The 23,107-nt window shown below is 42.9% G+C and overlaps 3 protein-coding genes and 1 long non-coding RNA gene across 5 annotated transcripts in view; 2 read left to right on the forward strand and 2 right to left on the reverse strand.

Moving 5' to 3' along the window:
- Positions 1 to 585, reverse strand: part of KIAA0319 (KIAA0319 ortholog) — a 46,632-nt gene extending 46,047 nt beyond the window's left edge. Inside the window, exon 1 of the mRNA XM_061593537.1 lies at positions 1 to 585. The gene's annotated coding sequence lies outside the window, so the exon portion shown is untranslated.
- Positions 29 to 12,871, forward strand: LOC133368834 (uncharacterized). Its single transcript, XR_009758769.1, has 3 exons — positions 29 to 145; positions 2,078 to 2,160; positions 10,684 to 12,871. It is a non-coding gene; the product is annotated as an uncharacterized LOC133368834 (long non-coding RNA).
- Positions 11,964 to 22,776, reverse strand: TDP2 (tyrosyl-DNA phosphodiesterase 2). 2 transcript variants are annotated; one of them, XM_061593498.1, is made up of 7 exons: positions 22,149 to 22,766; positions 21,964 to 22,043; positions 19,913 to 20,086; positions 16,821 to 16,912; positions 15,920 to 16,038; positions 15,010 to 15,180; positions 11,964 to 12,620 (listed from the first exon to the last, which is right to left on the reverse strand). In XM_061593498.1, exons 1-7 carry the CDS (start codon positions 22,362 to 22,364, stop codon positions 12,339 to 12,341), a joined length of 1,134 nt encoding a protein of 377 aa, XP_061449482.1. In that variant the 5' UTR covers positions 22,365 to 22,766; the 3' UTR covers positions 11,964 to 12,338. The 2 variants fall into 2 exon arrangements, with proteins under 2 accessions (XP_061449482.1, XP_061449491.1); XM_061593507.1 differs by lacking the exon at positions 19,913 to 20,086 and having other exon boundaries at positions 22,149 to 22,776.
- The window catches only part of ACOT13 (acyl-CoA thioesterase 13), a 6,460-nt gene continuing 5,577 nt past the window's right edge, over positions 22,225 to 23,107 (forward strand). The window contains exon 1 of the mRNA XM_061593523.1: positions 22,225 to 22,972. Within this exon, the coding sequence (XP_061449507.1) occupies positions 22,886 to 22,972 (87 nt within the window). The 5' untranslated portion in view covers positions 22,225 to 22,885. The remainder of the gene's footprint in view (positions 22,973 to 23,107) is intronic.

Here is a 23,107-nt window from a genome sequence, read left to right on the forward strand (position 1 = left end):
CTGGTGATTACCGCGGGGGGGGGGGGGAGGGAAATCAGGCGGCGCCAGGGTCGGCAGCTGACCCTTCGGCGAGGCACGGCGGTATCTTTCGGTGTCCCATCTGCTTCTCCTCGTCGTCTTCCCGAAGATTTGCAGTACGGAGCAGGTGCTGATGGCAGCTTCTTCTTTTTTTAACCAAGGGCAAAAAAAAAAAAAGTGGGTGTGGGCACTATTAGGCCCAGCTAGCAAAGGATGGGCGATCGATGCCCGCAAGGCTTTTTCACGCTGCTTTCCCTAACGAAATGAAAGCAACTCATGCAAAAACACGAACGCCTGGTTTTCCTTCTTCACTTTGCTTCCCCACCGGAGCCACCAGGGCGCATTCGTCACCCATAAACACCTCCCAGCCTCAGGGCTGAATCCTAACCCCGCCAGTAGGGGGCGATGCCTGAGCTCCACCCAACTCTCCTGTTAGGAGAGGAGCCGTTCAAATTCCCTTTCACCGGAGGGAGCCTGGAAATGTCCACTCCAAGCCTTGAGGGGTGGCTAAAACGTTTGGCCCTCTGCGGAGGAACAAAGGATTTTGTCCCACCTATACAGGATTGCAATTCACTCACTCTTCTAAGGGTAGAAATACATTCACTGTCTCCACCTCTCTCTTCTGAAAATGGGTGCACACGAAGCTAGTCAAACCCCGCTCCTCTTCGCTCTAAAACTTAGTGGGAGCCACTCCAGTGCCTGTTTCTTTTAACTCAGCTTCAAAGAGATTCCGTGACTGATTGGCAGATCAACCCATCCCCCCTCCAGCTGTGGCTAATGGAAACACTTTGCTAGGCAGTAGTTTAGTGGCAAATTCAGAAGTGCAGGGTCCCTTCATTATAGTCACAGTTATTATACAACCTTCTAAGATCATAGAATAATCTGGCCAGGCTTGAATACTGCTTTCTGCTTTTTTGTCACAGTCACCTTTTGACAGTACTTTCTCACTGTCAGAAATATTGGACTACTGACTTCAGTGTCTACATGTTTATCTCCTGCTGAACTGAACTGCTTGATGATATAGATGGGATGCTATCATCAGGATTCACAGTCTCTTCTTCTGCAATTAGAGAATTCTCACTCTCCATAACTTGGCTTTTTGAAGTAGGAACTAATAGGAACTCCTTTCACACTTATTGGCTACAATCAGCAGGAAACAACAAAGCAAGTTAGAAGACTCTTCTGAGTGGCAAACATACTCCCCTTTCATGCTGATTGACTTTTAGGATGCTGGAGACACAGGAACCCTGCTAGGACTTGGCTCCCAAAAAAGTAAGGGGTATAAGGCCCCCTGAGATCCTAGATGACTACACCCCTGGCTGTAGGCGACTAGTGTGTTTACAGCCTAATGCATTGGTAGGAACTAATATTCTAATTCATGAAAATGGCTTTCAGGGATAGTAGGCAGTTTGGATGCAACTGGGTTTTTTTTAAGTGTTGGAGTGAAAGGGTAGCCAACATGGTGCCCTCCAGCTGTTGCTGGACTACAACTCCCCTGACCATTGGCCATTCTGGCTGGAGCCAGTTAAAGTCCAACCAATTTCCCACCCATCCCCAGACCCTGATACAGAAGGAAAGGTTAAAAAGTAGTATCATCAGTAAATATAATAGGCATATGTAAAAAATAGGCATATGTAAAAATAGGCATATGTAAAAAAAATGCATAAATAGTGAGAACATTTGCTCTCTGTTTCAGGTGTATCTGGAGGACATTAAACAGAGTTAATACTGAAATTATAATACAAATTTAATGCCTCAAGATGTGGTGTTAATGACTGGCTATAATAAACTCAGAATAGGGCTCATAACTATTTGTCAAGCATGATAGGTAGCATTTAACTGACCAAAACTGGGAGAAAATTTGCACTCAGTTCTAAGTTGTTTGTACTGTACATTTATTTAAGGCTAATGCTGATTCAGATCTTTAAGTTTTCCAAAGGTAGTAAAGGTTGATCACCCACATCCAGTCAAATTTAAGAGTGCAAGACCAGAACCCTAAATGCAGGCTGAGATATAGTGCTAGACAACATAATAATGTCTTCTATTATCTCATCCATAGACCAGTATGCAGCTGTTAAACTTAACATCTACCTCATTTGCTGTATGTTCAGAGGTGCCTATCTCCTTCATGTTTAATCAGAGGTAAGTTCTAGAAACTGTGCTTAGGACTGCAGCCTTCTATCACACAGAAGTCTCTCCATTTTGTGTAGTTTAAAGCAGCTCCTGTGTCTCATAGCCATCACTATTGTTGAAACTGGCCCCTTAATACGTCATTTCCTGTGCCTTCCTTGCCATAATTTGCCCTTTAATTAACCGCTTTGCAGCCAGAGCAAAGGAACTGCCACAACCTCCGGAGGTAGCTTGTTCTACTATCAAACAGCTCTCATCCATTAGACGTTTCTCCTAGCTTAGTGGTGAAGCATCTGCTTGGCATGCAATCTCCAGGTAGAGCTGGGAATCTAGGAATGCCTCCGGCCTGAAAGCCTGCAGAGCTACTGCCAGCTGGTGTGGACCTTACCAAGCTGGACAGACCTATGTAATCGCTTCCTTACCAGGGCCTGGTCCTACCTTCTCAAGAAAAAAAGAACAAGGCTGTGGGCACACTAGTTGCTTCAAAAGCAGCCAGAATGGTTTTTCTGGCTTTTTTTTTTAACTTTAACTTTTTATTAAACTTTTCATACCATACATAAAGGAAACCACTTTACTTGACCCACTTTACTTAACCCCCCTCACCCCCCCCCATGGATTGACACTCACAGTAATTCATATACATTTGAACTCTTCATCAAAACAGTCCGTTTTCATTAACGGCTTGTCAGAATTTCATCTTCAACTTCAAGAAAGGGTTGTGATAAGACAAATCCAGGTAAGTATAACTATTTAAGGCAGACTATCCACATTCTAAGGATAATATTTCAAATGTTCTTTCTCTTTTATTAATAGGCAGATGTCTCTTGCTACCCCAAGCACCTTATGACAATGGGTATATGGTGCAGGAGGGGAACACTCTGCTGCATTAGCATAATCAATATATTTATTCCAAACTGCAAGGAAAGTGTCTTTTTTCTTCTTGTCTCTTGCTTCTTTTATTTTCTGTATAAGTTTTTCTAGTAAGGCCACCTTCCAGATCCTCTGGTACCAAGAATCTAAGGTGGCTATTTTAAACTCTTTCCAGTTCTGGGCAATCACTGACCTAGCTGCAGAGAAAAGATGGTTCAAGAGCTCTTTATGATTCATATCCAAGTCTGAATCTATGAACTGTCCAAGGAGGGCCATTTTTGCTGATGGGTGAACCCGTTGGCTCGTGTACTGGCCTCCTGAAAGACCTTTGTCCAGAACTCGAGGGCAGGACCACCACATGTGTTCATATGTCCCAATTGCTCCACATCCTCTCCAACAGAGTACTTCTGAGCAGAGTACATCCACTGCATCCACTTAGGGCGATGCGGAGCCAGTCTTCCCCTCATGCCCTCTTGTGTTATCAATCTATTAGATTTGTAAAAAAATCACATAGTCGGTATAGGTCTTTACATTTCCAAATCTCCACCTCCTCCAGGATGTATTTTCTGAGCAGGAGGGGGTGATCGGCAATGGAGATTGCTGGTGAAAGTGCTGGAGCCAGAGTGCCTGCCCATATATTCCAAGTTTTAAACATAGTTAAGGTAAAGGGGCTTTTAATCCACCCCAGGGAACAGCATTTATGCTTCCAGTAAGGATATATACATTAATAGGAGCCCTCTCCTCTTCAACACAGCTGGTATGGCACAGTGGGGAGAAGAGCCTGGCTGGGAGTCCAGATTCTGTGAGTTCAAATCCCCGCTCGTGTCTCCTGGGTGTCAAGGGCCAGCTAAAGGTCACCCCCACAGTGAGTGGCTCAGGGGTTACGTGACCTGCCACCTGTGCAGCCGTGGGCAAGCTGCATAATCCCAAGAAGCCCAGTTGCCCCCCAGCTGGCAGTTGCGGACAAGAAAGGGGCTGGCTTGTGCAGCTGTGGCAAGCTGAACAGGCTCTAGCCAGCTGGGGAGGACTAGCCTCAGAGGGAGGCAATGGTAAACCCCCTCTGAATACCGCTTACCATTAAAACCCTACTCACAGGGTCGCCGTAAGTGGGGATCGACTTAAAGGCAGTCTATTTCAATTTTCCTCCACTTCTACCGATTCTTTAGACCAGCCTTTCCCAACCAGTGTGGCTCCAGATGTTGTTGGACCACAATTCCCATCTTTCCTTACAATTGGCAATGCTGGCTGAGGCTGATGGGAGTTGTGGTCCAACAACATCTGGAGGCACACTGGTTGGGAAAGGCTGCTTTAGACACTCAGCTTTTTAGGGGATCTCTTTCCATAAAGGGAATCAGGTGAGCCAATTGATTGGCACCGTAGAAAAACTCCAGTGTGGGTATTCCCTACCCCCATTGCTGTCGTGAAGAATATAACAGGGATTGATGGATCCTTAGAGTTTGGGTACCAAAAATAAAGTTATTTAATTGTCTTTGCCAGCATGATAGTTGCAGTTTTGGAATCCACACCGGCAGGGTTTGGAACAAAAATTAAAGTTTGGGGACCTCCATTGTCTTTATGGTGATCAACCTATCCATTATGCTGAGATTTTGTTTTTTCCATCTATTCACCTCTTTGCTTATACAGTAGTGCTCCAAACTCTCCCATAGTTGGCCTTATACAGTTTATTAAGATTTTTGGTGATTTGTACTCCCAGGTAACAGAATCCATTCTGACTAATTGGGATGGTCGGTGCCCTAGATAGCTGTGTCTGAATGGGAGGCAGGATGTTAAAGCACAGGAGTTGTAATCTGCTAAAATTAACTTTAAGACCCACTAACCTCTCAAAAGCAGCCAATTCCAGGAGGAAGTGATCTGTGGATACCATGGGTTTGGATGTGGTTATGACCATATCATCTGCATATACTCCTAACCGATATTCGGCCCCATTTATTTGTACTCCTGTAATCTCTGGGTGGGCCCTGATCCTGCAGGCTAGGGGTTCTACAGCTAGTACAGAGAGGGCAACCTTGTTTTGTTCCCTGTCGCAATTCGATTACTTTTGGATCTAGATTATTAACCCTGACTGTTGTTTCTGATTTTTTATATATTTGGCTTAAAACTGCTATAAATTTAGGGTCGAATTTCATATTCTGTAAGACTTGGAGAAGGTAAGGCCATTCCAAACAATCAAAGGCTTTGAATATGTCCAGAGAAAGGATAGCCAGGGGTATCCTTTTTGTTTTAGAGAAATAAATTATATTGATGAGCTTTCTAATTGGATCTGAGATGACTGGCGACGGGGGACAAAACTGGTTTGATCTATATGTATAAGTTTATGAACAATTATTTTGAGTGTATTAACCAAGGTGGCCATGAAAATTTTATAAGCTAGATTTAGAAGGGAGATGGGCCTGTATGATTCCAATTTGGTGGGGTGCTTAAATGGTTTGGGCAATACCTATATTCATGACTGGCACCATGAGTAATTGCGCACCATTCATAACATGGTTGTATAGGCCAGCTACGACTGGGATGACAGTTTCTTTGAATTGTTTGTGGAAACTTCTTGTAAAACCATCTGGCCCTAGAGATTTATTAGCCTTAAGATTCTTTATTGCCTCTCCGATCTCCTCCATTGTTATTGGCATACTGAGGTATTGTGGATCATCTGTCTGCAAAGAGGAGATCGGAGAGGAACTCAAGAACTGACATATACCTTCACCTGAGGGGCCGGTGGTTTGATATAATCGACTATAAGTGTGTGCAAATTGCTGGCGTATTGTGGATGTATCAAATACTATCCTTCCTCCATCCTTCTGTAAACTTGTCACCCTGGCCTTGTTTCTTTTCTGTCTCAGTTTGTTTGCCAGAACCCTTGAGTTCTTCCCACTAAATTCATAGAACTTCTGTTTTAGATATAAGAGGCTGGCTACTCCAATGTTCGCCTTTTGGATTCTAATTCTTTATATACCCTATTTGAGCCTGTTTGCTTATAGGTAAGTAGCAGTGCCTCAATTTCCTCCTTTAATTTTCCAGATTCCTTCCTTATTCTCTTCCTTCGCAGACTTCCTTCCTTTATACACTTTCCACGTATCACTATCTTCATAGTTTCCCATAAGAGACCATGTGTTGTGCTCTCATCCTTATTTTCTTTAAAATAATGTGTAAGGGCATCTTGAAGGTGGTCTCTAATTAACCTGTCATACCAGCGTTGGGCTAAAGGACCAACTAAATAAAGTAGGGTCTCCTTTGATGTGATCAAATATTGCCTCTATTGGTGCACGGTCTGTTATTTTTATGAGTCCAATAATTGTCTGTTTAACTTGGTTAAACAAATTTGATATGGATAAAAGGAAGTCTATCCAGGATTGTGTTAAGTGTCTCTGGGAGGAGAAAGTGAAACTTTTGTCCCCCAGATTCTTTTCCACCCAGAGATCCCAAAATGACCATTTGTGAAAAATTGTTATCATCCGGAGTTGTTCCCTGAATGATTTTTCTTGTTTTCTTCTTTGGCCACTAGGGGGTGGGCTAATTAAATCCTTGACGACTCTTGTATTCCAATTTAAATCTCCCCCTTGAGTAAAAGCCCTTGCCTTTTCTAGGACCTTGTCTGCAAAATGTAATTGTCTCGTATTTGGTGCATATATAGAGATGAACATCACTAATTTATCCCCTTAAAGCTGGCCCTCTACAAAAATATACCTTCCACTGCTGTCTTTAAGCACTTTTGTTACAGACAAATTCAACTGAGAGGCAAACACTATTGTCACCCCTGTTGATTTGGCTGACCCAGGAGCCACAAATTGGCATCTGAACCATTTCCCTTTCAGGAGGGGGACGTTCTATGGTGCCTTATGGGTTTCTTGTAAGAAGGTAACCATAGGATGCATGTCTTTTAGATAATTATTAATTCTGGCAAACTTGACTGCATCTCCCATCCCCTTAACATTTAATGTTACTGCTTTAAACTGATATATCATTTAGCCAGATAGTGCCATTTGCAGCCCTGCCCAGGTGGATTCCCATCCTGTCATTTAGGACCCTTCTGCTCATTACAATGGAGTCTATGATTTTGTCACATGCTTTAAGGTTAGCTAAAGCCGGTTGTCTGAATAAAAACCTTGTCAATCTTTCCCCTTCCTTTGACCACACTCCTACACCTACCCTAGCCGGGAATTACTCAGCAAACTGCCAGCAACTTTGGTATCTAATAAATTCAGCAAGGATAAAACCAAGGTTATAATGCTGACACAGGGATACATAGTCAGCATGTTGTTTTTTGAAAAACAGGTCTGCTCCAAACTACTGCAGCCCTGCAGATCCTTGGAGCGGCGCATGCCACCACGTGTGTACTGGACCCTTGCCCTTCCTGCCTCATTAGAAGTACCAGAGGGGGACTGGTCGATTGGGTCAGGGGAGTAGTTAATGCCTCTCTACAACAAGGCAGAATTCCGTCATGCTTAAAGGAGGCAGTTATAAGACCACTGCTGAAAAAGCCCTCCCTGGATCCCTCTTTACTAGGTAACTACCGGCCAGTCTCCAATATTCCATTTCTAAGCAAGATAATAGAGCGTGTGGTGGCCGCCCAACTCCAGAGATTCCTGGATGATACGGATTATCTGGATCCATTTCAATCTGGTTTCAGGCCTGGCTATGGGACCAAGACGGCTTTGGTCGCCTTGGTGGATGACCTACGCAGAGAACTGGACAGGGGGAGTGTGTCTCTGCTGTTTCTACTGGACCTCTCAGCAGCTTTCGATACCATCAATCATGGTATCCTTCTGGGCCGCCTTGCTGAGATGGGACTTGGGGGCACTGTTACAGTGGCTCCAGTCCTTCCTAGAGGACCGAACCCAGAAGGTGGTACTGGGGGACTCCTGCTCGACCCCCTGGCCATTGACCTATGGGGTCCCTCAGGGTTCAGTTTTGTCCCCCATGTTATTTAACATCTACATGAAACCGCTGGGAGAGGTTGTCCGGGGTTTCGGGGTTCGGTGCCATCAGTATGCTGATGACACTCAACTCTTTCTCTTTTCCACCTGAAGCCAAGGAAGCCGTACAGGTCCTAAACCAGTGTCTGGCATCAGTGATGGACTGGATGAGGGCAAACAAGTTGAGATTAAATCCTGATAAAATGGAGGTACTCCTGGTCATTCGGAGGGCAGATCAGGGAATAGGGATTCACCCGGTGCTAGATGGGGTCGCACTCCCCCTGAAGTGTCAGGTTCGCAGTTTGGGTGTACTCCTGGACTCCGCTTTGAATATGGAGGCCCAGATTGCTGCTGTATCCAGGAGTGCATTTGCCCAATTAAAACTGGTGCGCCAGCTGCGCCCGTTCCTGGACCTGCCTGATCTGACTAGGGTGATGCATGCCTTGGTTACATCCCGCTTAAGACTACTGTAACTCGCTCTACGTGGGGCTGCCTTTGAAGACTGTTCAGAAACTTAAATTGGTACAAAGAGCTGCAGCCAGAGTGCTAACCGGGGCTGGTTACAGGGACCATACAATTCCCCTGTTACAACAGCTCCACTGGCTGCCAATTTGTTTCCGGTCACAATTCAAAGTGCTGGTTTTGACCTACAAAGCCCTATACGGCTCAGGTCCAGGCTATTTGACAGATCATATCTCCCTACATGAACCTGTCAGGGATTTGAGATCTTCAGGTGAGGCCCTTCTTGTGTTCCCCACACCTTCGCAAGTACATATGACGCGGACACAAGATAGGGCCTTTTCCGTGGCCGCCCCTAGGCTGTGGAACTCCCTTCCGAGTGAGGTGCAATTAGCTCCCTCCTTGCCGTCTTTCCGGCGACAAGTAAAGACTGTTTTATTTCAACGGGCATTTGGGATAGAGAACGACCAGGATTAAGTGTCATAGGTTTGATGACTACATTATATGATTTTATTATTTTAAATTGTCCGCTGTTTTTAACCTATGTTTTATGGTTTTAATTTTTCTCATAGTTTAATTCTTTTTAATTGTATACTTCTGTATGTTTTAATTGGTGTTATTTTAGTTGTAAGCCGCTCTGAGTCCTATTGGAAAAAGGGCGGGGTAGAAATAAAGTTTATTATTTATTATTATTATTATGTTCCCATATTTATATAAACTTAACATTTTCACTTAACCTTATCCTATCCTTAGTGAGAATAAGATTTTACTGATCCAGCTTGCTCTACCTCATAGGGCAGAGATCCAAATTGTTTCCAACATTCACTTATTTTTGGCAGATGTGGAGCGCAGTAACCATGCTTGTGATGAAAAAGGAGTCTCTCCTTGTTTTTCTGGCCCTGCTTGGTGCTTCTGTGAGCATTTGTTCTTTTCCACAGTTTCCCAGCTTTCTTTTGATGCCTCACCTTCCTCTTCCTCCTGTAGTCTCCCTCTGTCGTGAGACATTAAGAAGATAAGAACATAAGAAGAGCCTGCTGGATCAGGCCAGTGGCCCATCTAGTCCAGCATCCTGTTCTCACAGTGGCCAACCAGGTGCCTGGGGGAAGCCCGCAAGCATGACCCGAGTGCAAGAACACTCTCCCCTCCTGAGGCTTCCGGCAACTGGTTTTCAGAAGCATGCTGCCTCTGACTAGGGTGGCACAGCAAAGCCATCATGGCTAGTAGCCATTGATAGCCCTGTCCTCAATGAATTTGTCTAATCTTCTTTTAAAGCCATCCAAGCTGGTGGCCATTACCGCATCTTGTGGGAGCAAATTCCATAGTTTAACTATGCGCTGAGTAAAGAAGTACTTCCTTTTGTCTGTCCTGAATCTTCCAACATTCAGCTTCTTTGAATGTCCACGAGTTCTAGTATTATGAGAGAGGGAGAAGAACTTTTCTCTATCCACTTTCTCAATGCCATGCATAATTTTATACACTTCTATCATGTCTCCTCTGACCCGCCTTTTCTCTAAACTAAAAAGCCCCAAATGCTGCAACCTTTCCTCGTAAGGGAGTCGCTCCATCCCCTTGATCATTCTGGTTGCCCTCTTCTGAACCTTTTCCAACTCTATAATATCCTTTTTGAGATGAGGCGACCAGAACTGTACACAGTATTCCAAATGCGGCCGCACCATAGATTTATACAACGGCATTATGATATCAGCTGTTTTATTTTCAATACCTTTCCTAATTATCGCTAGCATGGAATTTGCCTTTTTCACAGCTGCCTCACACTGGGTCGACATTTTCATCGTGCTGTCCACTACAACCCCAAGGTCTCTCTCCTGGTCGGTCACCGCCAGTTCAGACCCCATGAGCGTATATGTGAAATTCAGATTTTTTGCTCCAATATGCATAATTTTACACTTGTTTATACTGAATTACATTTGCCATTTTTCTGCCCATTCACTCAGTTTGGAGAGGTCTTTTTGGAGCTCTTCACAATCCCTTTTTGTTTTAAATACCCTGAACAATTCAGTGTCGTCAGCAAACATTGCTGATGGGGGAGTCAGATTTAGTGCCACCAATAAAGCCAGTGTGGTGTAGTGGTTAAAGTGCTGGACTACGACCTGGGAGAAATCACTTTAGTCCAAGATTTATCAAGAGTTATTTTCCATCTTCGGTATGTGAGTACAAGAGTTGTTGTTTGTTCCTATGCCATGTGTTAATGAATTGTATGATGAAAATTATTAAGATTTTATCACTGACTACGTTTGTATGTTTCAACTTTCAGCCCCTGACGAAGGCCAAAACCCAAGGTGGCTGGAACGCGTTGGGCTTTTCTTTTTATAAACTGCTTTGTATTTTTACAAACCCACTTGTTGGCGTCTTGTGGGTCTTTCCCCCTTTTTTTCTCCATCTTGACACTTGGCCACACCCCTTCTTCTGGCTGCATTTTGAAGCAATACTGCCCTCTGCTGGCCACATCTCCCTTCCCCACTGCTGCAGACCTTTCAGGACCACCCACAGCAAAGTGTCAGGCCAATCACTGTCTCCGCCTGAGCCTGCACCAAAGAGTTTCTCTTGGCCACACCTGAAAGACAAAGGGGTCTATCTATCAATCAGCTGCAAAACCTCCCTGAAGCCAATTTAAAAAAAAAAAAAAACACTGGAGCTGATCTGATGTTTTAAGAATAAAAAAGGTTGGAGTTTGACTAGCCTAGTGTGCCCCCGTTTTGAAAAAAGAGAGGTAGAGACACACTTTTTCCAGCCCAATAGCAAGTGTATCTCTACCCCAACTCTGCTCTATTTTCTGTATGACAATCTTCAGATAGAACGGTAAGCAGCTGTGAAGACGTTGCACTATGCTTGCAGATACGGTAGCATGACTATTTTCACTATGCAAAATTGGAAAGAATTCCCTATAAGCACATGATGCCTTTGGGAACCAATAAATCTATAGGTGGAATACCTCAAGATCATCTACCCATGGCAATCATATCCTGCTGTTAGCAATCACTAGTAGGCTTGAAACCCTACTGGGCTGCAGACCTCCAGGTGAAAGGAAGTTGGTAAAGAGGTGTTCCCTTTCCTATTTGACTCCATACTCAGATCTACTTTAGGATTGCTGACTTTCAAGAATCATTACCCTCAGTGCTAGTCATAGGTTTTTTGGGGGGATGCATGGGCAAGATGCTCTCACTGGACCCCATTCCCCAAGTACAACTGTCTCATCCTCTTCACCACTACTCATTTGGTGGTCTCTCTCTTTGGACCCAAGCTATACCCCCCCCGGGGAAGGATAATACATGAAAAGGATATGCCTCCTTCCCCTACCTCCTCTCATTGCCTGCTTATTTGGGGAGGAGAGGTGAACAGGCAGGAACAATAGGAGCAGGAGGCTCCAAGGATTGAGCCCCCTACTGGTGCATGGGGTTCAGCAAGTGTCCACTGATGCCAATCTCTGATGCAGGCCTTGTTGATCCTGAAACAGCAGCCCCTTTCTTTGCAGACAGAGAATTACAGGACCCTTTAACAATGTACCAGCTGAAAAAGACATGTTGCCATGAAGAATCATCCTTAAAATCTACCTTTATTATGCTCAATATAAGATGCATAGATATGTGGAATTATTGTTTTAACTTGAGAGTGAAAATGATATATTTTGCATTTTTTTCAAAACATATTTTGCACAGGACATAAATACTTAAAAAAAATAACCTGGACTATATACAAGTTGAAAGAAATTAAGAAGTATATGATGAAGTGTTTTCCTGGCCTTCCACTGGGTAAGAATTCCAGAAGCAACTGAATAAGTAAATTATCTCCCGAGAGTGTGAATCTCAAGAAATCCTACAATCGGCTTAAAATTTAGCAAAATGTGTGGGGAGAAATCAGGAAGAGTTAGAATGGTGTCTTTAAAAAGGAAATCCTTAAAACGCTTTTTTGTTACAGTATCACAGCAAAATTGCAAAGCAGACCCCAATGATCACTAGGAAATCTGCCACAGTCTAGTTTTTCCAGCCCAATTAAATCCAAACTCTGAGGAATAATTTGTCCACCAGCAGAAGCAGCTCGGAGGAAGAGGCGGTCAAACCTCAACTTGCACTTGTAACGTGCATCCAAGTTAGTGTTTTGGCTTGTGTCCCATGTGTAGCAGCAATGTTCTGGCTTGCCCAAGAATTCCCAAATGTCTAAAACGTTATTAGGCAAGCCACCTAGTTTAGCAACCTGATGGAGAGAAAAGTGGAAAAACATTAAGAGTGTATTATAACCATATTACTAATAATCTGTTTTTTGAACAATAAAAGATGGTGCCATGTACTGAAATTATCACAATTTTGTCTCTTCTTGTATCTCAGGAGATTTTATAACAAAATGTAAAAACTGTATAGGATACAAGACTGTGCCTTCCTCTATCCTTTCTTCCCAAATGTATATTAAATAATTCTCGCCTTTTCTTTGCTGTCCCTTTTAACTCTGTGAGCCAGTTCACATTATCATAGCTTGGATTATACAACAGAGATAGGCACAAGCCTTTTGCTCAAGTATAGAGCACCATTGTGTGAACAGTGATTAAAATAGGAAACTTCTATGTAACCATAGTTTCCTGGTTTGGATGGGGCAGGAAATTACAATTACTCGCTTTGGAACAAACCAGGATATTAAACCAACTTCAAACTGAGGTTTAATATTCTGACTTGTTTCAAAACTGGCAACCATAGTTTCCCCAATGTAGATGGAACAGGAAACTATGGTTAACTGGAAGCTTCCTAGTTTATATCATGGCTCATGGCCAAAGGAGGAGCAAAGGAGCTGCATGCGTAGCCAAAGGCTTGTGAACTTCTGCGCTTAATATGGTGAGATATGATTGTCCAAAGGCAGCCAATGTGGGTTTTCCTGTCAGCTCCATCAGGGATGGTAATCATGCCAATATTATTTATGTCAACAAGTCTTCTAAAATGTATTTTTCTTCTCCTTTTCTGAAGCCTTATATAAACATGCTCAAATAATCTGGATGTAATTTTATTCGTAAGGGGTTGAGATAACATCCCATCTTCAAAACAAATTGTCACTAACAATGGATGTTTACGTAAGGCTTACAAACACGTTGTCCCAGGTAAATGAAATTATTTTGGAACTTATTAACCAGAGAGTATCCCAGGGATTAGACACAGATAAGATGATCTGACAAGCAACAGAGATGTGAAGCCCCCCCAAAAAACAGAAAAAGTCTGGGGGGGGAACTCCCCCCCCCCGCTCTCAATTCTTCCAGGCCTTCACATCTCTAATAGGAACTTAGGACACTAGCACTGATCCAACTAGCCCAGCATTGTTGACACTGGTTAGCAGTGGCTCTCCAGGATTTCAGGCCAGTGTCTTATCCAACCCTACCCGAAGATGCCAGGGATTCAACCTGGCACTTTTTGCATTCAAAGCACGTGCTCTACCATTGAGCCACAGCCCTTCTGTCATGGAAAGGCACAGATGGTTACGGGTGCAATGGCATGTTGTACATGTTCAGTAAATTCAGGAGCAAAGGATAAACTTGAGAAACGCATAAATGTTGACTTGATGCAGGTTTGTAGGCAAAATAGCTCCAAAATTCACAAGTGGGACCTGACATACAGTGTTGCAGAGTGAACTGCTCTGGTTCAGGAGACTCCATTCCATTCTCCTTCCTGCCCATTTTCTGTCCCTGGCCCCCTCAATAGTCAGTCAATGTTCTGTGGCCCCTGAGCATAATCTAACTTCACTGGCCTCTTTTTAGGGTCCCCTCTCCCCCACTTAGGGTTTTTTCTTAAGACTTTTTGTACTTCTGCAAACTCTTGAGGCTCCCTCGAGCCTACTAATACCTCTCTCTTGTTCATGGGTGTAGGCATTTTGGCTATATATGGCACTCAAGAGAACTGAGATCAGTCTTCATATATATGATCTTTCCCCACAGTTATTCTTAAAGCGTGAGGCAAGTTTCCCTATGAAACTACCATTTTGAGAGAAGGAGCAATCATTTTCCCAAATGTCTTGACTGACCCAGGAAGGCAAAGGGCCCTGACTATCAATGCAACATGGAAGTCCAGGTGCCCTGTCTGTTAATGACAATTGTCAGGGTGTGAGACCAACAAGCAACCCTATGTTTAAAGCAAGCTTTTTGTTTGAACCTTCCAGGCACCTTTAAGGCAAGCTCGAGTGACTTTGCTTCTTAAATTTCATTTAAGTTAAGAACAAAAGGCCAGTCCAGAAAATAAAGTCTCCTATCCTTATTTTGCCTTACTTAGAACTTGGGAATACTCAAGGCATTTGGGCTTATTAAGACAAAGTCATTTTTAATTAGCATGAAATGACTGAGCCACTAATTTTGTCATAAAGGCCAGCGTTCAAGCACTGCTCCTTAGCAACGCTGTTCTAATTTGGAAACACGTTATCAGAAATAAACAGCTAAGTGGCAACCGACATTTCTGTACCCTAGCTTCGTTCTATCACTTGACAAACAAGAATTGTGAATAATCTTATTGTAGCGGGAAAGGGACGTGTAAGTGGAAAAGCAACTGGTATCTTCAGGAGATCAGGAAAGGAGTTGCAAACAAAAAAACAACACTGCCATTTTGTTCCACTTCACCTCTTTGTCTCTCAGATTTGTATCTCCTCCAAAGATCACGGTAGTGGACTCAGGGACCTCCATCATTTTTGCAAGCACCAGTTTCAACTGATTTAAGCGTTCTTCACTATGATTCTTAGTGCTCTCCAGATGGGAAGTCATAAGGCAGAGCTCATTGCCAGATATGGTTGCCTGTTAGAAGGACAAGATGGAAAGCAAAAAGCTACATTTTCTGCTAGAACAGTAAGATTCCACCTTTCTTTACAACAACAGTTAATTCTCCTATATTCTGCCCTCCACTTTTGGAAAGCATCAAGATGGAGCTTCGACTGCAAACCCACTTGGTACAGATCTTGTCAATTTTGGCTTATCCTATACAGTGCTTAGGCAACCCCACTGTTCAGGCTAAAATGGCAAGTCTGCAGTCTATAACTGGTTTAATCAATAGGAGCTTAATCAACTAATATTTTAGTTAATAACTGGATAGGGGCTAAATTTTAATCCACAACAGAAACATTTAATATGATGGTCTGTGAGATAAGCCCATGTAGTAAGAGAGCGAAAAATAAAATCTGAAATATAGGAGAGCCAAACAATGAATGGTAGATTTTGTTTGCAAAGATATCCTCACACTTTATCCAATATCCCAAAATCCAAAATCAAGATAATATGAAAAGTAAATTGACTGACCAGTTAAAAAAACAGACAGAACTAAAAATTCTTTTATCAGTTGACAAACATAATTCAAAGGTACTAATAGGATTTTCTGTTCTTTTGCCACTAATGCCGCCTGCTTTTCAGAGGTCTATTTTTATCCCCAACAGTACACAAAGAAATTCCACCATTTTAAGTTATTTCACATATCCACACTTTTGATCTTAGAACAAAAAACTGTATTATCTATAAACTAGATGTACAACCACTCACTCACATGTACTGCTAATAAATTTCTCATCATGGAGGTTGTAGGGAAAGGCGTTATTTCATGTTTTAGAACTCTCACTCTTGATTTTTTAATCAATATGACAGTAAAATAACCATCCGTATTACCTGGAGACAGAAACACGCATACAAAGGAAAGGTCAACAGTGACATTGCACTAAGAAAAATTCCACATAATAAAAGACGGCAGCCTTATTCTGACCACTAAACTATGGTTTATGTTGCATGAATAAGTCTGGGTAAGCTAGAGATTTGTGAGCTTCTCTCCTCTCTTCCTCCAGCATGGCTGCAGGGTGGAGATCAGAAGCTGTTGCTCCTGTTTTTTATTAACCACAGTTTAGTGTTATGTTTAAACCCAAATTATGGTAAACTTTATGGTTTATTCAAATAAGCCAGCTTCATAAAAAAAAAGGTTTGAAGTTGGCTTGTTATAGTAAGCCATAATTAATACCAATCATAGTTTGGTTGGTATGGAGGGATGGGGGAGAGACTGTATGAGCTTGAGGCTCTGTGACATAACACCAAACCATAGCTTAGCATTACATCCAAATGAGACCAATCATTCTTTTAGGAAACTGATACAATCAGCTCATAGCTTATCTTCTGCTGAGAGAAGGCTCTGCAGACTTTGCAACTCACTGTTCCATCACAGAGAACAAAGTAACAAGAACAAAAGTAGTGTAGTGATTATCACAGCTGCATCCGTATAGAGACAGGACCCCAGTCACAGAACACACAGCAAAAACAACAAAAAGTCTTGTGACACCTTAAAGACTAAGAAATTTGGTACATGAAAGCTTATACCACAATAAATTCATTCTTTTTGCTGCAGCAACCTATCACAGCTACCCCACTGAAAGCTTAGAGGAATTAGTATAGTTTCATTTTACCTGGAATAATTGTGTAACTGACAGCTCTCTTCTGTAGATAGTTAAAAACTGGAGGAATAACCTCCTGTAAAAATACGACGTCTGGATTGTACCTAAATGAGAAAGAAGAATTTATAACGGAACACCAAGCAACATACTGTAACACTAAGGAATGATAAAAAACACTTCAATTGGTCCTGATCAGTAGGGCTACGCCAATGTATTACACTGCTGTACGCTGTTTCCCAAGAGTGGATTTCTTGTACCCACTTTTAAAAAAATCAGTGGCCTGATTCACACATACACATATGTTACTCAGTGTCTTGTTACTTCATGACTCACAGCTGAACATGCATACTACAAACACTGAAAAGTATTTTGTTTGATGGGAAAAAATATGGAAGGTCTGCCTGCAATTATTGTTTCACACATGCAAGTTATCACTTGATACTATTTAAATGTATCAGTAGCTATGTCGGGACATCATAAACTATTTTATCAGGACAGCAACAAGCTGCACTAAGCTTTGGACTCACTCATTTCCCCTTTACCTTTCTTCCTCTGGTACAGCTGAAAGGAAGAGATTGGAAGACTTTCACTTTCATTCTTAATTAACCACAGTTTAGCGTTAGATTCACACCTTGAATTGTGGTTAATCTTAACAATGGTTTGGTGAAACAACCCAGCTTTATAACCCATTCTTTGAAGTTGGCTTGTTTCAAACACAGCATAGTTAAAATTAACAAATTTGTTGGGTTAAGATGAAACAAGCTGCTAAAGTAATGGAGGTTTTTGTTTTTGTTTGCTTATTTATTTATTTCTATCCTTTCTTCCAGCATGGAACTCAAGGCACCTTACAGGAGATTCCCAGGTGGTATCCTCCATCCAGCCACTTACCATACCACTACCAGCAAGGTATTGCATAATGTGTATTCAGACCACACCCAGGGAAACACACCTTAATTTCTTCCTTGTGGTCATCTTGGAGGAGAAGGGAAGGAAAGGAGAAGCATATGAGCCCAAGGCTCACTGTGGCTCATTCCTGTCATGATAAACTATAATTTAGTGTGACGTCTGAACACAGTTGTTATGTCTCCACAGTTATCCCGAAGACAACTATTTCTTAGGATCAGTGAATGGCAGGAAACTACCTGGAAGTAAACTTCACATTATGCCAGTACTTTAGGCAAAATAGATTGTCGATTCTTTCACTGAATTACAGCAATTGTGATTTGTAGATCTCCTGGCACACACTGTAAAAAAGTAGGTCCAACAGTCTAAAAAAAGGTAACAAGTATCCATGAAATCATTAGGCATACCAAATTGCTCCTACATGTGAACTAAAGTAGCACATTTTCTCCATTTCTTTCTTTCTGTAACATTTTTCCATTTCTGAAAAACAATAATCTTTTAAATCTACCATTCCTAAAAAGAGATTTATCAGTTTGGTTATTTCTACGAGCCATGGGGTATGTGATGGGGTAGAGATGCAGAGCTACCCTCCTGATGTTGCTGTTGCTGCCGCTTACATGGATGGGGCTCAGGTGAGGTCAGGGCCATGCTGCTGCACCAATGGGAGCACTGCTGCCAATCTGGCACTGTTGTCACCATCCACATATAAGTAGCAGTGACCCCAGTTTCAGGAGGGTGGGTCTGTGGTTCTGTCCTACCACACCATTGCCAATTTTTATTAGTTATTATTAATGCAAGGATATCACCCTGCAATTAAAAAGGCTTCTGGAAGTGAACACTCTTGACTATCTCCTTTAAGTTCAATAAAATAGCTAATGGTTTAATTTATGGCCAATTATTACATAAATGGTACTCACCATTTTACCCAAATATGCAGCATTTCATGATTGACCCAGAGAACTATTAACTGTAGTTAAAGTCCTGGTTGCAGGTGTGGACTGTATTCAGCAGAACACTCAGCAGCTGTTCTGTTTGAACTTTTTTTAAAAATCAGTACTGCAACCTGATCCTGTCCTCTTAATTTCACTTGTTAGGGTGGTCTTGTATTTGAAATATGTTACAAATAAGCTGTTTACAATAATCCAACATTGGTCTTGTAAAGTTACTTAATAAAATGGAAATGCACTGCCTTCAAGTCAACCCCAACTTATGGCGACCCTATGAGTAGGGTTTTCATGGTAAACGGTATTCAGAGGTGGTTTACCATTGCCTTCCTCTGAGGCTGAGAGGCAGTGACTGGCCCAAGGTCACCCAGTGAGCTTCATGGCTGTGTGGGGATTCGAACCCTGGTCTCCTAGGTTGTAGTCCAGCACCTTAACCACTACACCACACATTTTAAGGCTGCAATCCAATGCACGTTTATTTGGGAGCAAGCTTCACTGAACTGGATAGGATTTACTTCTAGGTAAACATGCCTAGGGTGGCACGAGACAAATTGTAAGACAGAGAATTGCTCTTGAATCAAATGCACAAGCTTCACTAGGAAATACCAAGAACTTGTAACTGTTTATATGCAAATTGAATAACTAACAGCTGTGTTCAACAAGCACTAAGTCACTGGTTGTGTTACAGCACAAGGATTTGTCCTTCTGCAACGGAAGGTTTTTCCCCTCTCCTCCTCTGCATAGCCCCCTAAGTCTGTTCTGGTGTTTCCCCAACACTCCGGAGCAGATTTGGAGATTACGAGGGGCACATGCGGCTGAGGGTAGGGAGAGTCCTGTTGCACTAGTGCTAATTGTTTAGCACAATTATTTAGTTGAATACCACCCAATGTAGATTTCAAATCCTTTTGGGAGCATAATCAATTCTGTATTTCTAGGCTGAAATGCTTAAAGCGGCCTCCAGATGTTCTGGACTACAGCTCCCATCATCCTTGACCACTGGCCATGCTGGCTGGGAGTTGAAGTCCAAAACATCTGGATGGCCCCAAGTTGGACAAGGATGGCTTAAATATTCTTGGGAGCTCTACATTTCAGAAATGTCTAAAGAAAAAAATTACATTGTAAAAATGTTGTGATTTCTCTTTAAAAAAAAAAGTGCAGCTCAATCCTAAACATGTTTACTCTTGACTAAGTCCCAATAACTTCAATGAGACTGATTTCCTAGTGAGTTTTCATAGGACTATTACTGCAGGTACTCACAAAGCTATATAAGAACAGATTCCTCGTGCCCTGTCTTGCATATTATTCAAATCCAGGCCATCTATATTCCAGGTAATTAAAGAAAACGTGCTGTCATCTTCTCGTGAGCCAAGACCAGCCTCTTTTACAGCAGCAGCTACACTATCAGTAGTCGAATCATCAGTTAGGTCAACACTAGAAAACACATATGCAAGTTATTTATTTAAAATATTAATAAGCTGCATTTAAAACTCTCAAGTTGGCTTCCATAATAAGAGAATAAAATACTGTATAATACAGCCAAATAACCAAAGCCCTAATAAAAACAGTAATAACAAAACAAATATCTAGCCCAAAACTAACATACAATTCATAATAATAGCAAACAAAAAACATAGTAGCAAGAGACTACAATCAAAATAAGAGCACAGAGATTTTTCTTCCAAATAATGACTTGTTCATCTTATTAGGAAAGATGTTTTCATAGGCTCTTCAATTGTGAAAATTGTATCTCTGTTCTGCTTGACAAAGTAGGGGCAGTTAATGAAGGTCAAAAGCAATTCCAGGCATGCCAAATATGCGATGGCAATTATATTGCTATGTGAAGCAGGCCACTGCTGATGACTGCCCCCCATCACCACTTTCAATTGTGTTTTTCAAGTGCTCAGCAGCCATGTGGCAACAACATTAACGTCCCCCACACTGTCTGTGGTATGGCATAGCAGAACATGTAAATATGGCAGACCTCAGTGGGAGCTAACATTTTAGCTTTCCCACAATGGCCTGGAACTCTGATCTGTTTACATCTAGAATGTTTAGCACAGGCATACATCACTGTAGAGCAGGTGTAAGGAACCTTTGGTCCTCCAGAAGCGGCTAAACTACAGCTCTCATCAGCCCCAACAAACATAATCAATGGCCAGGGATGATGGAAATTGTAGTTCAGCAACAACTCGAGGGTCTGTAGAGTCAAGGCAACGGGGGGGGGAAGAGTAGGTACATTACAATCTTCCAAAGAGACTGTACCAATAAAACAGGGTTGTAAGTATTCTACTACACACATGGCACAGTGTATCTCTGTGTATACAGGGGTGGGGACCCTGTGGCCCTCCAGAAGTTGCTAGACTGTAATTCTCATCACCCCCAATTGTTGGCCATACTGGCTGGGGCTGATGGAAGTTGTAGTCCAACAACATCTGGAAGGTCACAAGTTCTCCGTCCCTGGCATACACAGTCTGACATTGACAGAATTTCAAGTTTAATTTTTCTCCTAGCCCTAGCTCTTACAAGTAGACTTAACGGATGTGAAAAAGCATCTGGCAAACCTGGGAACAATAGTCTCACAGGAAAGATGTAAGATGTGCAAAGGGGTGAACCTCTCCGAGGCAGGGAGCCCCCTGACCTGGGAAGGGGAGAGCGAAAGGGTAGGCAGCCACGAAGGAACTGATTTAACCCAGAATAAATGTTGCCCCAAAGCTATGATAAAGCAAAGCTTACAACCAAAAAGATGGTCACATGTGCTAAGGCACCTCAGATCACAAGGGAGTTATGAGATCTGGCCACTTGGGCAGTTAGCCACAACTACCAACTGCAGTGATGCAGTTAGGTAATGTTAGGCTCTGGACTTAATGTTCTTTAACAATGTGTATTACTTCCCAATGTGGTGTTTAGGGACTACCTTGCTTTTTCTGCGGAGTGGAGCCCTGGGCATGTTTATTTATATCCCACTTTTCCTCCAAGGAGTTCAAAGTATAACATACAGTTCTTCTTCCCTGTCCCCAAGTTTACCCTCATAACAACCCTGCAAGGTAGGTTAGGCTCAGAGTATAATGTCTAGGCCAGCAGGGTCACCCAGTGAACTCATGACTGAGTTGGGATTTGAACCTGGGTCTCCCTAGTCCAAGCCTGACCTTAACCACACTGACTCTCCTGCCCTGGGAGCACCACTGTCCAACTTCAACAGGATGATCCATGTGATGCATCTGTGCATAGGCCAAAATCAATTATCTACCAGGGCCTCTTCTTCAGACGGATAAGCTACAAGAGCAAGAGGCTTTATAGAAGCTACTTACAGGCTCTCTACCACTGGAAGAGTATGTCGCTCCACATGTTGCTCCTCAAGGGGCGGCTCAAAATAAGAATTCAGTGCCCTCTGCGAAGCAAAGACCAAAAAAGCGGGATTTTAATTGTGCTCTAGGATCATACTACTACCCCGGGGTCAAGAAAGCTTGTGCTAAAAGGAGAAGCGAGCCCATACTTGCATATCCCACTCATTCTCTGCCAGGTAGCACTGAGCAATAGCTGTATCACTGCCGCTGACGGAAGCAAATTCCGAACACAGGCACTTCCGGTGTTTCTCCAACAATTCCCGCTGCTTCTCTTCCTCCTCCTCGGAAGGCTGTGGCTGCCGCTCCAGCGTCCTGTCCTCCGGGGTCGCTTGCTCCATCCCCTGAACAACACTGCCTCCATCCATCTACCTGTTTGCGTGCGTGGTTGTTTTGTTTTTTAACCGTTTTCCGCCTTCTTTCAGGACCAGCGCTATTTTTCCAGCCTCACAAATTCCACGCCCCTTGAAGCTCAAATGTCGCGCACGCGCAACGCTGACTAGCTCCCCAGTATGATCAGCCCTTGAAGTTTCTGTGCTCACAACCTTTACCCGACCAATGTCATTGTAGGAAGCTAAAGAGATTACACCGCACCGTGGGCGTGAATTCGAAAAGGCTGCGAATGTTCGACGGATGGAACGTCGAGTAGCAAGTTTTAGAACGCCAGAAACAAAGAAAGGGCGCAGGAGGCGAGGATCAAAGACGTGTCAATAGGCGCTCTTCCTGTTCTGTGCGGACCCTGAAATCCGAGGGGGCCTTTTTCTCTTTGATGCTAACAGATCCTGCTGCTTTGCAACTATCGTGACTTGGCAGTTCGGAGAGCCCCTAATTAACGGACTGCAGAGGCTTGGTTAGCGTCTTGCTCAAGAGGAGGACCAAACTTTGAATCATGACGAGTCACCTCACGATCCAAGCTCTCCGCGTGGTGATGAAAGCTGTTTTAGAGTCTCCCGGCTTTGATCGCGTGTTAAATAAGGTAATAATGGAAGGCTTGCTTGACATTCCCTATCCTGTCAGTTTGATTGACTTTCCAGAGTGACCTTGGGTAGGGCAGCAAAATTCTGCTGTGAGTAAATGCTGTTAGCCTCTTGGAGCTTGAAAAGCATTTGGG

The sequence above is a fragment of the Rhineura floridana genome, chromosome 1 (genome assembly GCF_030035675.1).
Source record: "Rhineura floridana isolate rRhiFlo1 chromosome 1, rRhiFlo1.hap2, whole genome shotgun sequence".
NCBI lineage: Eukaryota > Metazoa > Chordata > Lepidosauria > Squamata > Rhineuridae > Rhineura > Rhineura floridana.